This window comes from Euleptes europaea, chromosome 21 (genome assembly GCF_029931775.1).
Source record: "Euleptes europaea isolate rEulEur1 chromosome 21, rEulEur1.hap1, whole genome shotgun sequence".
Lineage (NCBI taxonomy): Eukaryota > Metazoa > Chordata > Lepidosauria > Squamata > Sphaerodactylidae > Euleptes > Euleptes europaea.
Window position 1 is genome coordinate 9715860 of NC_079332.1, and position 15977 is coordinate 9731836.

The window sequence follows — 15977 nt, forward strand, 5'->3', positions numbered from 1 at the left end:
AAGTCCAAGCAAATGCAAGAGCAATCAGTCGTTTCTTCAGAGTTTATGCAGAGGGCAAACATGTACAGTCTGCAGCCGGCAAAGCTCAAGGAGGATTGGGGGGGAGGTAGCTGCCCACCCCTCCTTTGGCTTATTCTGTGAGGCACTTTTGTGAGGAGGGTGCAACACGGTTCCTTCCCATGCTCAGGTGCTTCCAGTGATAGCTCGAAGCCTCTGTAGCAGCAAGGCACGGGGCTTGGGAGAGCGGCATGCACCGGCAGGCCCAGCTGGCTGTCGATGAAACGGCTGCACACTGCAAACTGCTTCCTGGCCTGTCCAGCAGCATCCGAGTCAGTCTGGATTGGAAGCACAGCCGCGATGGAGAAGGTAAGCATCAAAGGCAGTCTGTGAACAAAATTGCCTGCAAAAAGCATGCTTTTCATAAAAGTCCCCGGAAAACAGAGGCTTAAATGTGACCCGTGAAAGTGAACGAACAACAGCACAAACAGCCCTACCATCGTCGAGAGTTTGTGCAGGTTAGAGGTGATGCGTTCTGTACAAAGAGAACTCCGACAAAAAAGAGGAAACAAGGGGACGCTTGCCTGACAGCCGGACGCCACAAATCATTTCCCTAGTCGGTCAACGACTCGTTCCGGCCGAGGACACGAGGGGGCTGTAAGCAGTGGGGAACACACATGCTTTTGCAGGAACGTGCACCAAAGTTGAAAAAGACTCATGCCGGCCAGAGGTTCAGCTGCTGCATCCCCAGCCTGCAACGAGGTCCCAAACTCCTGGCTTGAGGCACTGCAGGTCCCTGCTATTGTGGGGTCGCTACCCGAGTCCTCCTGGATGTCATTCAGGGTATAACCGGCATCCGCAGGCCCCTCAGCTAAGCCTCTGGGCTTCAGTCAGCTTCCTGATGAGGAAGAGTTTGTCCCGGCTCTCCTAAGGTGGCCAGTGGAATAAAAACACAATTAATGAGCAGCCGGGGAAGATACAAAGCTTCTCTTGCAATGCCCATCCAGAGATTATCCCTTCTGGAAAAGCAGAGCAAACAGTGCAGCAGTTGCTTTACCATCTACTAATGTTGAGCAAGATCTGAGTAAGGCTCTCAACGCTAGGACATTTTGGAGGGCATTGATTCATAGGGTCGCCATGAGTCGGAAGCGACTTGACGGCACTTAACACACACACACACAATGTTGACCAACCGCTAATATTTGCATTTCCTCAATCTGGAGATTCTGACACTGTGCCATATTCCACCTGGGGACCTTATTTGGGTGGAAAGGGAGCACAGAAAGGCTCTAAATAAAATAACAGCCACTAGGCAACACCCTCCCAGTGAGGCAGTCATGTGATCAGGAGCAACCAGTCTCCTTCCACTTCCTCTCTTGCCATTAGTCACTGGGAGAACCTCCACAGCCCAAATTCTCAGTTTATTTCCAGCCACCCAGGTTAAAGAGAAGACTTTAGCCCCCCCCCCCCCATAATGCCACATTTTAAAGACTGTGGGGAACCGGGAATAACGGCCACATTATTACATTTTCCTACTGTACGGTTGTTAGGATCTTGAATAGTTATACTGAATGTTACTCAGAGCAGGAGATCTCAAAAAATACCAGCTGTTCCAAACCAGTTCATTGCACTGGATCACAATCCAAGTTGGAGGTCGCTCTCCCCCCACCCCACAAGTATTCATTTGACATCTATCATAGCTTTATCAGCAACGCTGATATCCCATTTGTGCTCGTAACAAACGCTGAATGGGCAAAAGCGGGGCATGCACCATGTCATGTGTTTGGATGGATTTGACAGTTACATCTACTAGACCGCAGGGGACAAGGATGTGATATGAACTTACCATAACTAATTGTTCCCTGAGCTGATTAACAACTTGTTTGTGAGCTCCAGCCAAGGCTATGAAATAGAACATGATGAGGCTGTAAACAATGAAAAAGGGGGGGGGGGGAGAACAGGACACCTTAACACGAATGCACACTCAAGTTTGGAAAACGCTACTTGGAAAGCAACAAGAAGTAATCCTAAAGGGAAGCTGCTTGGGCCATGGCTTACTGGTAGAGAAGGCGTGTGGTGTGCAGAAAGCCCCATGTCCAATCTCTGGCTTAGCAGAGTCCTTCAGCAATTACTAAGTGAACACATGAATCTGCCTTATACTGAATCAGACCCTTGGTCATATACTGGTCAAAGACCTCAATAAAATTTTTATGACCCTTGGTCCATCAAAGTCAGTATTGTGTACTCCGACAGGCAGCAGCTCTCCAGGGTTTCAGGCGGAGGTCTTTCCCATCACCTACTTGCCTAGTCCCTTTAACTGGAGACGCTGGGGACTGAACCTGGGACCTTCTGCATGCCAAGCAGAAGCTCTACCACTGAGCCACAGCCCCTCCCCTAGTGGAAACTTAAAGTAGTCCTACTGAGACACGGGAAACACACAAGATTCCCTTGTTGCAAGGAAGGCTCTTGAGGTTTGCATGCTGCCTGCAATCCTCCCCCCAATCTCGCAGTCTCTCCCCCGTACCCGAGAAAACATGAACGTTTGAGCAAAACGTGTAATTGTGATAAGGGCAGGATTAAGCAAGTACAGGCTATGTCCTTTCTAGAGCTGTCCCGAGTTAGGGCCCTCCTAAAGGCTGCTACGGTGTTTGCCCTACCAATTTCTCCAGAGCTGGAGCCTGCAGAAGAACAGAGTACTGACCGTGAAACCAATGAAAAATGCTGGAAGGGACCACCTTTGCTAGGACTCACCAGAGGACCATGAAGAAAGGGACTGCAAATGCTTCGGAGGCAATGCTGCTCAGGACCTTCCTCAACACGTCCGGGAATCCATCGATGGTGTGAGCGAAGATGTCCCACGAACGAGTAAAATACATAAAAGGCCCACAAGCTTTCGAAGAGCGGATGCTGGTTTGTGGGGGAAGGGAGAGGGAAGTAGCCCATAAAATAAACGTTACTGGCTTTACACACCAACACAAACCTAAGGAGACTGCGCTTTTGACACCCAAGCAGATATTGATTTGGTCAGTGAAAGGAAGAGCGGTGAACCGTCAATTATTTCCCAAAGTAATAGAAAGGCGCACGCTTGGACAAGTGAACTGACATAAGCACACAACACGGCTACTTACTGCGTCATGCTGAGTCCCAACGGAATGTAAGCCAGGATTAAGCCAATCAAGAGCACCACCAGGAAAAAAAAGTTGGAGCTTGATGCTCTGAAAGGTCGTGCAGAAGGCTTACAGGTGTGCATCAGACTGATCTGGAGGAGAGGGAAAAGAAACATCTCTCTGCCTGCGTGCCACTGTGTTGATCCGGGGGCCCAAGACAAACAATGGATTCTTTTTCCTCCATCCCATCCCTTGATCAGTAACTAGCCTGCATAGGAGCTTCTTGAAAAATGTTGGAAATACCATGTCTAATGCACAAAGATTGATTAAAGAAAGGAAGATCAGCAGGGGGAAGAAAGTGTGAGAGTTAGATAGATAGAAAGGTTGTGATCCTTCTTCCTTCTCTTCCTGTGTTCTTGTTTGTTCCCATAATGCACCCCTACTCTTCCTTCTACTTACAGTGAAAGAGAGGAGTAACAGGCTACATGTTACCCTGTTAGTTATGGACCCTAGTTAGAAATAAGCCTGTCTCTCAGTCGTTTACCAAGTTTGTGATTTCTGAATAAACTCACTTTGTTTAGTCCTTAATCAGACTCAGGATCATTCTTAAGAAAAACTCAATTTCCTTCAAAAAATGGGAAAAGGAAAAAAAAATCCCCCCCATCTACTGCAGTATCCTGCCAGTGAGCCCCAAAGCTTTACTTGCCACTTGCAACTGGAAGGAAGGCCCAAGCCCTCCCCCCGGTGTAACTAATGTCTCATAAGAACATAAGAAAGGTCCTGCTGGATCAGACCAAGGCCCATCAAGTCCAGCAGTCTGTTTATACAGTGGCCAACCAGGTGCCTCTAGGAAGCCCCCAAACAAGACGAGTGCAGCAGCATTGTCCTGCCTGTGTTCCACAGCACCTAATATAACGGGCACGCTCCTCTGATCCTGGAGAGAACAGGTATGCATCATGACTAGTATCCATTTTGACTAGTGGCCATGGATAGCCCTCTCCTCCATGAACATGTCCACTCCCCTCTTAAAGCCTTCCAAGTTGGCAGCCATCACCAACTTCCACAATTTAACTATGCGTTGTGTGAATAAATACTTCCTTGGTATTCCTTGGAGGTCTCCCATCCAAATATTTGCCAGGGCCGACCCTGCTCAGATTCTAAGATCTGACGAGATCAGGCTAGCCTGACCTATCCAGGTCAGGGCTTTGACCATTTAAAAACTTGCTTTTCCAATCAATGATCTGAAGCCTGTTCTCCCAAACTGACACAGCAGTCTGGCTACAGAAGAAATCCCAAAACAGACTTTCATGTAGGTTTCACCCAGATGAGGGGGAGAGGAGAAAAGAAAAACACTGCAATTGTGTGACTGTTTTTTTAAGCTGTCCATAAGTATTCAGATCAGGATGAAAAGATTTTGATTTCCCACTGTCAAACAGTGCAGCCAGTTCTTAACTGCATGGATACCTTTTTGATGTAAAAGATGATGAAATATTTCACGGTCGCAATCGCAGGGAGAAGCGGACAATAGAAAGTCCCGATCCAGCAGAGGGTCTGCCCGTAGACGATTTCCAAGACGCTGTCAGGAATGTCAAACTCTTGCAGGCCGCACCACCGGCAGGCCTTCAAGGAACAGTGTGTGACTATCAACCTAAGAACAAGGGGAAAACAAGGCCCGTGATTGGAAAATCCAGCAACAAAAAGATAATGGGAGTCTTTCCCATCCCAAAACACACGGTTATGGAAATGGAATTGTGTTAGAAATGCATTTACAGCTCGCCCCTGTCAATTTGCTTTTTTATCTTTTTGGAATCGGTTGCCCAGGGAGGTGCTGGCAGTCTTCAAGGAGCGGCTGGACGGACACTTGTCAGGGATGCTCTAGGCTGATCCTGCATTGAGCAGGGGGGTTGGATTAGATGGCCCGTCTGGCCCCTTCCAACTCGGTGATTCTATTATTCTTCCCCGCCACACACACACACACACACACACACACACACACTACCACTAAATCAAAACCACACTGAACTGAAAGCATTGCCCGAGCATGCATGGATGATGCTATTGCATTAAAATCTCTACAAACGATCTAGAATTCTGTTTCAGCTCTAAAGACCGGAGGTGTTTTTTCGTCCAACTTGCATACTCACTTTCTCGGGAAGTCGACAAAGACTGTAACGGCAAAAATGATTATGAAGTCGAAGATCATTAGCTTATACATCTCCTGCCCGACCTGAGATTCCCAGCACTGAAATGCAAGACGGCAGAATCAATCCAGCAGCCGAAAGAAGCAAAGAGGTCCACAAAAACAGCAGAGCTTCTCCCCTGCCCAGGGAGTACTAACCGGGGGCTAGCCTGCTTAGGTTCTGAGATCTTTACAAAAACTGTGCTGTCGTTTTCCTTGTTTGGTTTACACTATGGACACTCGCTTTAAAATCTGGGGCTGTATTGTATGAATTGCAGCAATTATGTTTCTTTACTGCTACCGTGAGCCACTTGAGTCTCTGTGAGACAGAACGGAAGCCCACAATTTTGATAAGAACACAAGCAAGATCTTCACAGGAAGGCAAGGTGCGCAAGTTTCCAAAATGAAACGTATCAATAAAGACTCCTTTACGCTATTCGGTGGAGGAATCAAAATATCAGCTCAGAAGGGCAACAATGCAGGTGCTTATCTCACAAGGCAGCTCGTCTTTCTGCCCTCCTCTGCTCCTGGAGAGACATTCAAGGACAAACGACTGAAAGGGAGAATTTTCCCCCCACAGGCCTCGTAGCGATTTAAGTCCACACACAAGATCTACTTACGGGGTAGAGCTCGTAGTTGTAGCCGCAGGTTTCGCACTTTTGGTCAGCACAGGAAGTGATCCGAGTCCACAGGGAGAACAAGAGAACGCCAATGTTGGCCAACCGCACAAAGACACACCTTCCAGATTGAGGAGGGAGGGAGACACAGACAGCACACCAGTGAATATTCCTTGTTTTAATACTGTTTGCAACACCTGATCACACAAAGAAGAAGAAGAGTTGGTTTTTATATGCTGACTTTCTCTACCACTTAAGGTAGAATCAAACCAGCTTACAATCACCTTCCCTTCCCCACAACAGACACCTTGGGAGGTAGGTGGGGCTGAGAGAGCTGTGACTAGCCCAAGGTCACCCAGCTGGTTCATGTGTAGGAGTGGGGAAACCAACCCAGTTCACCAGATTAGCCTCCGCCGCTCACATGGAAGAGTGGGGAATCGAATCTGGTTCTCCCGATCAGAGTCCACTGCTCCAAACCACCGCTCTTAACTACTACACTACCCTGGCTCTCTCACGAGGAGAGCGGGCCAAGCAACCCCACTGTTTTTGAAGCATCAGCCACCTTGAGAGTTGAGATGCATTCACAGGAAGGCAAGGTGTTCAAGTTTCCAAAATGAATCATATCAATAAAGGCTCCTTCACGCTATTTGGTGGAGGAATCAAAATACCAGCTCAGAAGGGCAACAATGTAGGTACTAACCTCATCAGTGTCAACCGGATTTCAAAAGCCGGAGAATAGTCTTCAAGCTTGATGAGAACAGAAAAAATTAATGGGGCGACGAAGTTGGACACGGTGATCACTACAGAAGGCAAGTACTGCACCCAGAGATTATCCACCAAGTTGATTTTCTTGTCCTGCACAGAGAGGGGTATCCTATTAGTTGTCTCACCAGTAGGCCGGATTTGGCAACTGTTGCTTGAACACATACATGAACACATGAAGCTGCCTTCTACTGAATGAGGCCCCCGGTCCATCAAGGTCAGCACTGTCTACACTGACTGGCAGCGGCTCTCCAGGGACTCAGGCAGAGGTCTTTCACATCACCTACTTGCCTGGTCCTTTCAAACTGCTTGCCCAGTTGTCTACTTGGAGTGGTTTGTAAAATTTGCCTGCCACTTACGTGGGAAATATTTTCTTGTGAGTAGACAGTTGCTCGATAGATAGAATAAAAGCAGGCTGACAAGACAACAAGAACTATGAGATTTAAGAATATCCTCAGACAATAGATGCGGATCTTCTCTCGGGTGGTTCTTTCCGCCACTCTCTGCCTTAACCTCTCTTCCTCCAAGTCAGTCTGTAAAACAGGGGAAAAAAGCAGTAAGTGAAAGGAGCAGCCCCAGATCATGTTCATAGATCTGCCCCTTGAGTTAGATTCAAACCACAGTCAAAGATGGGCACTCCCATCTTAAACCAAGGTTTGAAGCGTCAGGATGAAAAATTCACATGAACACGTGAAGCTGCCTTATACTGAATCAGACCCTCGGTCCATCAAAATCAGTATTGTCTACTCAGATGGGCAGCGGCTCTCCAGGGTCTCAGGCAGGGGTCTTTCACATCACCTGCTTGCCTAGTCCCTTTAACTGGAGATGCCAGGGATTGAACCTGGGACGCTTCTGTATGCCAAGCAGAGGCTCTACCACTGACCCACGGCCCTTCCCCGATTCATTCAGGGATGGAGGGGGAGCACCTTCCCGGTGCTGGATTCCAGTTTACACCATGAAGTTCGCAGGGAGCGAGGATAAACTTTTGCAGGCCAATGAGGATTCAGAGTCCTTATTGGCACGGGCACGGAAGGAGAAGGAGTTGGTTTTTATAGCCCGCTTTTATCTAACTTTAAGGAGTCTCAAAGTGGCTTACAATTGCCTTCCCTTCCCCTCCCCACAACAGACACCCTGTGAGGTAGGTGAGGCTGAGAGAGCTGTGACTAGCCCAAGGTCACCCAGCAGGCTTCGTGTGTAGGAGTGGGGAATCAAACCTGGTTCTCCAGATTAGAGTCCACCACTCTTAACCACTACACCATGCTGGCTCTACACTAGCGCACGTAAGTAAAGTGTCTTTTTTCTGCAGCTGCTGAAGACACAGTGAGAGAGACAGAGAGGGCACTGCATTCCTCATTATGGGCACAATATCAGCATCTTTCAGTATTCTCCCAGACATGAGAGAAACCATGGACACCACTGTGCAGTCTAGTGATAAGAAAACAGTTGCCAAGTTCTGAGCAATCGAGGGAAGAAAGCAGGGACGCTCGCCACTTGATAACAGCGACTGCAGGAAGCCACAGTGAAGCAAAAGGTCTCCTTTATAGAACACTTTGCACAATGGTTTCTCCAGCCAAAGACTGCAGGGGTTGCCCTTCAAAAGGCAACACCTGCAGACCCATCTCTGTTTTTCCTCCAGCTTGGAGACACTGCTCTGATTAGCCCCAACCCCTTTTTAATCAGATTTCTATCTCGAGCACAGCAAGGCATGCTATGAAGGGGGGTGGGGGAGGGACGCACACATACCCACAAACACACTCACTTTGAGTTCGTAGTGCAAACTGCTATGCTTCAGCTGTGCAGCATTCACATCGGTGATACAAAAGTCCCAGCCAGCAAATATCTTGTTGCAGTAGCTCTGAAACTGATCTTCGTTACGGACCAAGCTTTGCTTAAACCCTTCGACAGACCTAGTAGAGGGAATGTGTTTTTTTTTTTAAGGTAAGAAGTTAGATTCGTGGCTAGTGATCTCTCCATTTTTAAATAAGAACATGCAGGAGATTATGATGATGATGATAATTATAATATAGATTTTTAGGTTTCTCTAGCCCGACAGGTGGGGTTCAGAGTGGGTTTACAACATTACGACACGCTTAAAATCTATACAATATGTAAATTAGCAAAACATCAATTAAAATGACCACGCCCTTCAATTTATTTATACATCCCAGCAGCAAAAGCGGTGTGTGTGTGTCCTATGCGTTTTTACTCAGAATTAAGTTCTGTGGAACTCAATGGGACTTTCTACAAAGCACAGCCTTAGAGCTAAAATGCAGTCAGCACCTCAATGAGGAATTTGTCGCTACCCTGCATCGCTCTGGATGGCAGACAGGGAAACTGTAGCTTTGGACAGAGTTTGCATTTGCACCTTCAACAACAAAAAACCTCTCTGCAAACACATCATACCCTGAGACGTTTTCTTCAATAAGATGCTGTAACAGGCAGTGATCTAATGTAGACCCACCTGCTCTAAATCCCGCTTGGTCTGCTGCCAATATATTCTTTTTTATCAAGCCAATCTGCTAATTTCTCCAGTAAATGCTTTGTGTATACCTTGCTTATGATGTTTATTAAGCTGATTGGTCTATAATTTGAGGGATCATCCCTATTGCCCTTCTTAAAGAATGGTTCCACTATAGCGGTGCTCCAGTCCTTGGGGATTCTACCGGTTTCATCAAAATATATGAACAGCGAAGTTAGAAATGGTGCCCACCAGTCCTTATTTTCTTTTAATAATTCTGGAGAAAAGCTGCCCTGCCCTGGGGCTTTGGCATTTTTTAGCTGATAACATCACTCAAAATCAAGCTTCAAACTCATTTCTCCCTGCAGCGAAAGGGAAGTCTGAGAGCCCAAAGCAGAATCCTGGGCCTGAAGCGTCAGCTCAACAGGCCCAACAAACTGTTAGGGGATTATCTGGCAGATGTCTTAAGCTCCAAACAGCAAGGAACCCCATGCATCTCTGCCGTGCCAGATGCCTGCTCTTCCTTTGGAAGAAAAAGCTCTGAGCGCAGCGCGGCAATCAGGCCAGCTAATTAGTTTTTAAGCTGTTTGGAAGAGTGCCGGTAATAAAACTCACACTGTCAACAGCGGTTTTATTATTGATAATCCCATTCATTTCTATTGAGCTTTTCAAAATATGCAAAGCCTTTTTAGTAGGCTTTATTGTAGCCCTTATCTCCGTGATCCTCTGAGCAACTTTTTAATGTTGGCAGTGCCGTGAGAAAGCAGGCGGGTCGGCGCACACATACCGCATCCCAGAAACACTGGTTACCTTTTAACGATCCAGAGGAGGCTCAGAGAAAGGTAAGCCAGAGTGGTCAGCAAATACGCCAGCGGCAGGCTGTATCTCACAGTGCCAAAATATACAGTATCTACTGTGTAATAGCCGTAAAAGAGGCTCGTCATCTCCAGGAAGCCCTGCAAGAAATTAGAGCAACAAAGGAAGATCAAGATCACTGTGCACAACTCCACGCTCAAACAAGAAAACGAAGAAGAGCTGGTTTTTATATGCCGACTTTCTCTACCGCTTAAGGAAGAATGAAACTGGCTTACAATCACCTTCCCTTTCCCTCCCCACAACAGACATCCTGTGAGGTAGGTGGGGCTGAGAGCTGTGACTAGCCCAGTGGTTCCCAACCTTTTTTTGGCCATGCCCAACCTAAAATCCTGATGCCCCCCGTGACATTGTCACCAGCTGACCGCCGTGTACATTCTGATTATAATTTTTAAAATGTGTATGTCACAATATATATTTATATACTGTATATGAGGACCTTAGAACCATAAGAAATGCAAAAAATTCACTGTTAACTCATTCTCGAATTGCCCCCCTTAAAAATCAAATTGCCCCCCTGTGGGGCGTGTCACCCAACTGGGATATTCCCCTTCTGGAGTGCCCACCAGCAATTCAGAAAGCTGTTTTCCCACTTACTGACGTCCTCCTCTTTTGTTTTTAACTTGTTCTTTTAATAAGTAAGAGCAACTACTTACTGTGCCAGAAAGAAGATCTATAATGTAAGTGTAGAAATAAATCAGTCCTTTGGTCCCACTAACTGTATATTCTGTGCATGGTTGCTCTGTAGACAACAAATTTTTAAAACATATCATTAAAATGGAAGAAATAAAGAACTTAATTCTTTGCTGATTAATGACATCAAGCTTAGCTTGTTCTTCCACAAAAGAAAAAAAAAACCCTTATCCTACTACAAAAAGAGGGGCACTGGGGGAAGTTTTTAAATCCCTCACTGGCCAAAGAAAACAAAAGGAAGTAACTCTTCACACAACACATCACTTACCCACAGAACTCATTGCCACAGGATATAGCAATGGCCACAAACAGATGGCTTTCAAAAGGCTCAAAAAGGCTGAGGGCCCTCGGTCTAGACCAGTGGTTTCCAAACTTTTCAGGCCACCGCCCCCTTGGTTCCACAAACTCAACCCCAGCACCCCCTATTTTATAAAAAGCATTGTTCAAAATAGGGGTTTGCACGATGCACTAAAGAAGATAATGACAATAAAAATTCATAACAGTAACAATTAATTGCATATCTTATTCAAAATCAAATTAAAACCGATAGTTTTCACCAAATTTGCCAGCATGGGGCCATAGCTTGATCTATGGTAAATTAGCGAACAACACAGTTGAAGGGGGCCCGCCTCTAGCGCCCCCCCTTTGCCTCTTAGTGCCCCCCTAGGCAACCCCACCGCCCCCACAGGGGGTGGTAATGCCCACTTTGGGAACCACTGGACTAGACGGACCACTAGTCTGGTCCAGGGGGGCTCCCCTCATCATCTTACCTGTGCTCTTCAGAGGTTGAACGTCGCTGCCATTGAAGACACCATGTTTAGAAACAGTGCTAGGAAGCGTGACAAAGCTGAACATCAGGAGGAAGATGACGAAGTTCAACAGCACCAGGAACCGCAGAAAGGAGAAATAAGATTGGATTCCAGTGCCAAATTTCCCTGCGTAGATTTTTTTAAAAAGATACTTTTACAATCAACCATTGTCAAGGAAAACAACAACATTAACAAAGATCATGGTACATTAATGGCACTCTGAAAATGGCAAGCTCTAGATACATTAGACCCTCTCACACCTGGGGATTCAGCATGGTTAATGTGAGAGAGAGGGACTGCGCTGTCCAGGATCTTGAGGAAATGGGGCAAAACACGTAAGCAGCTCTTCTAGAATCATAGAGTTGGAAGGGACCACCAGGGTCATCTAGTCCAACCCCCTGCACAATGCATGAAATTCACAACTACCCCCCCAAACCCCCAGTGACCCCTACTCCATGCCCAGAGGATGGCCAAGATGCCCTCCCTCCCATGAGCTGCCTGTCATAGAATCAGCATTGCTGACAGATGGCCATCTAGCCTCTGCTTAAAAACCTCCAGGGAAGGAGAGCTCACCACCTCCCGAGGAAGCCCGTTCCACTGAGGAACCGCTCTAACTGTTAGAAAGTTCTTCCTAATGTCTAGACGGAAACTCTTTTGATTTAATTTCAACCCGTTGGTTCTGGTCCGACCTTCTGGGGCAACAGAAAACAACTGAGCAACTTCCTCTATTAGACAGCCCTTCAAGTACCTGAAGAAAGCTAAAACAAATGGTTCCAGCACTGCTCTGATACAGCTGACACCTGTACTGAAGCCCAGGCATTAAGCAAGACTGAGGATAGGTGGCCTATTGGCTCCCTGGATGCCCCAGCTTACTGCAAGCTTATCTTATCTTCAGAGAACTGACATGGTCGAGGCAGAGATTAAAGAGATGTCTGGTTCTCCCTCCCGGACACAAAATACAGAAAGCGCATATTACAAGGATGACCGATGCCAGGCTATAACTGGTTGGGTAGGAGACCTGGATTTGTCTACCGCATGTTAAGGACACCCACCCCTTCCCCAAACACCCTTGATTCTGAAGTTCTCCAAACCAACTCGTTTATACCTCTGCTGGTTGTCTCTTTAAAGCCAATAAGAAGGAGGAGATGTACTAGGAAAAAAAGAGGATGTACTAGACAGCCAGCGTGGGGTAGTGGTTAAGAGCGGTGGTTTGGAGTGGCGGACTCTGATCTGGAGAACCGGGTTCGATTCCCCACTCCTCCACGTGAGTGGCGGAGGCTAATCTGGTGAACCAAGCTGGTTTCCCCACTCCTACACATGAAGCCAGCGGGGTGACCTTGGGCTAGTCACAGTTCTCTTCGAGCTCTCTCAGCCCCACCTACCTCACATGTTGTCTGTTATGGGGAGGGGAAGCTGATTGTAAGCCAGTTTGATTCTTCCTTAAGCGGTAGAGAAAGTCGGCATATAAAAACCAACTCTTCTTCTTCTAGATAGGTATCAGTGTATGATTCTCACATGCCATATTGTTCCCGCTTTGGGGGGGGGGGAATGCCTTCCTGTGCTTTCTGGTTTTACAATCAAGTGCTAAAGAAGAATAGGGGCTTTTGAAGAGACTCCCCCATTCAAAATGTGCTCCCAATCTGCACATATGTACACAGAAGGGGAAACACAGGAACAGAGGTTCCAAATAAAAAGCAAGCAAAAGTACCGAGCACAAAAACAACAACGGTACCCTCAATGCTGCGAATGTCATGTCTCCAGAGCTCCAGGTAAGACGACAACTCTTTGGTTTCCTCTAAAAACTTCCTCCACGATTTCCTGCTTGTCTGTTTCCAGTGGTCCCATCCTGATAGGTATCTTATGTTTGCCTCCTGAATATCTCTTGCAAAAGAATGTAAACAAAGGACAACCATAACCAGGGTTTTCTTTCAGAAGCAGCAACTCCACCACGCCCCCGGGTTGACACAAAAGGTTTCAGGAGTCCAAGACGGCCAACCAAAGCTAAGCTATGAAACACCATTTCTAAAACAATATCTTTTTGAAAAAGCAGAGAATATCCAGAGTAGCAACAATTACCGGAGTGGATAAAAGCAATTACCTATGGTTCCTAGAAGCACTAAATAATAAAGCAACCCAAAAGCATTCTGGGCCACTCAAGGTTTCATTGATCCTTTTAAGCAGAAATGGACACAAACAGCACAACTGCTTCATAACATAGAAAAGGAAGAATTTTGCCCTCACCTCAACTGCCTTTTCTCTGCAATACTTAACGCATATTCTCTCAGCGGCTTTGCAGGCTCTTGACTTCCGATCCTTTCTATAAGGCTTCTAGACTCTTCAGAAGTTGACCGAGCTAAGCTGTGGTAGTCGCGCGTTCCCGCTGAAGCTCTCCTCCTCAGCATTGACTGGTAACTAGGCAGTTCTTGCAGGAAAGTAACTATTGGAGATCCATTATGTGCATCGAGCACAAATACTTCTGCAAAACAGACAGGAGAGGGAATCAAAGGAGCCCACATTTTAATGGGAAAATCACAGTGCAAACCTAAGGTAAATCACAACGGGCAGCCATGTTAGTCAGATCAAGTTTATTGTATAAGGCCATAGGCAGTAACAATCTAAAACAGTATAACAAGTTAAAACATACAACACCAAAATCATTAAAAGAATACGGAAATTAAGAAATTAAAATACACCCATTCGGACCATGTGAGTCTATCTGTAGCAGTAGAAAAGAGCAAGAGTACAGTGGCACCTTAAAGACTAACAAAATTTCTGGTAAGGTATGAGATTTCGTGAGTCACAGCTGACTTCTTCAGGTAAGTTGCACCCTTCCAATTACATTGAAGTCAGTGGGTTTAGAAAGGTGTAGCTATGTTGAGGATTGCACTGTGAAAGTCACCGAAGCACTACAAATTAAAATTAAACAAAAAGCCAGTTATCACCTTAGAGGCTAACAACATTGATTTCATTATGGACTTCCCTGGATCCCAGCTTATTTTGTAAGATAAATATGTGATGCAAATATCATAATGGGAAATCTGATGGGCAGGTGGGGGAGTCCAGGCTTGGTGTCAATTTTGGGAGAGCCATCATGGTGTAGTGGTTAAGAGCCGTGGTTTGGAGTGGTGGACTCTGACCTGGAGAACCGGGTTTGATTCCCCTCTCCTCCACATGAGCGGCGGAGGCCAATCTGGTGAACGGGGTTGGTTTCCCCACTCCTACACATGAAGCCAGCTGGGTGACTTTGGGCTAGTCACAGCTGCCTTAGAGCTCTCTCAGCCCCCACCTACCTCCCAGGGTGTCTGTTGTGGGGAGGGGAAGGGAAGGTGATTGTGAGCCAGTCTGATTCTACCTTAAGTGGTAGAGAAAGTCGGCATATAAAAACCAACTCTTCTTCTTCTTATACATTTCAATGTAAGGGAAAAGGAGAGGAGCTGATGTTAGAAATGCTAGGTGCGTGTCCTATCATAAATCAACAGAATTACCAGTCATACATACTGGATAGCGAGGGAGGTCAGCTAGGTTCAAACAGATCAGCAAATAATGAAAGTGAAAATTAACTGATACTGGCATAAGATAAAAGGCTGATAAAACTTGTTAAGGAGAGCCAATTAAAATGTGCAAAAAAAAGGGTCTTCAGGAGGACTTCTGAGACTGCAGATGTAAACCAGCAAAAGAGCCCCCTCCCCTTTTTAAAACCTCCCTCCAACCCACAAATTATGGGCCTTTATCTCTCCCCCCCATTTCAGAAAGAGATTGATAGATAGATGATAGACAGATGATAGATGATAGACGGATGATAGATAGATGATAGACGGATGATAGATGATAGACAGATGATAGACGGATGATAGATAGACAGATGATAGATGATAGACGGATGATAGATAATAGATGGATGATAGATGATAGATGGATGATAGATATGGATATAGATGATAGATGGATAGATAATGGATATAGATGGATAGATGGATAGATAATGGATATAGATGGATAGATAGATGGATAGATAGATGGATAGATAGATGGATAGATAAATGGACGGACTGACTGTCAGCCAGACGGGTATGTTAGGTAGGTAGGTAGGTAGATAGATAGACAGACAGACAGGGGGGGTTTTCTCCTCACGCCCCCATTACCGTCTCCGGGGCTGTCGGGGCCTCCTCGGGATAGCGTCGGGTCGCTCATGCTGCCCCGGGTGGGGGGGTGGGGAAGGGTCGGGCGGCCCCCGGCCGTCCCGGTTTCCCCTCCGAGAAAGAGCCGCCTCCGCCCGAGCCCCCGCTCGACTTCCGGGCCCAGGCGAGGCGGGCGGCCTCTAGTGGCGGTTGGGCCGGATGTGGCAGGTGGAAGGGCGGTTGGGAGGGGGGGGAGGAGCGAGGAGGCGCGCGGCCCTCCCTCCCTCAGGCCGGTGCGCGCGGGGAGTCTCTCACGGGTCTCCTCGGGAGGCGAGGCGAGGCTGTTGCGGGGGGGGCGGCTCCC

At 46.9% G+C, this 15977-nt stretch overlaps 1 protein-coding gene across 1 annotated transcript; it reads right to left on the minus strand.

Annotated features, from left to right (window-relative positions):
• Positions 1-835: 835 nt before the first annotated feature.
• TMC7 (transmembrane channel like 7) lies at positions 836-15686 on the minus strand. The gene is made up of 16 exons (XM_056866296.1): positions 15638-15686; positions 13737-13971; positions 13228-13376; positions 11457-11621; positions 10650-10735; positions 9931-10076; positions 8422-8569; positions 7022-7195; positions 6601-6755; positions 5904-6021; positions 5249-5346; positions 4569-4752; positions 3126-3256; positions 2749-2904; positions 1844-1922; positions 836-924 (listed from the first exon to the last, which is right to left on the minus strand). The coding sequence occupies exons 1-16, from the start codon at positions 15684-15686 to the stop codon at positions 865-867; spliced, it is 2133 nt and encodes a 710-aa protein (XP_056722274.1). The 3' UTR covers positions 836-864.
• Positions 15687-15977: the final 291 nt, after the last annotated feature.

Bases quoted from the DNA above. Each gene is read 5' to 3' on its own strand.
- TMC7 (XM_056866296.1), bottom strand. From the start codon at position 15,686: ATGAGCGACCCGACGCTATCCCGAGGAGGCCCCGACAGCCCCGGAGAC. The intron at 13,377-13,736 runs GTGAGGGCAAAA...TTCTTTTGCAAG, and splicing joins GCAGAGAAAAGGCAGTTGAG to AGATATTCAGGAGGCAAACA. The intron at 7,196-8,421 runs GTGAGTGTGTTT...CCTGTTTTACAG, and splicing joins GTTTGCACTACGAACTCAAA to ACTGACTTGGAGGAAGAGAG.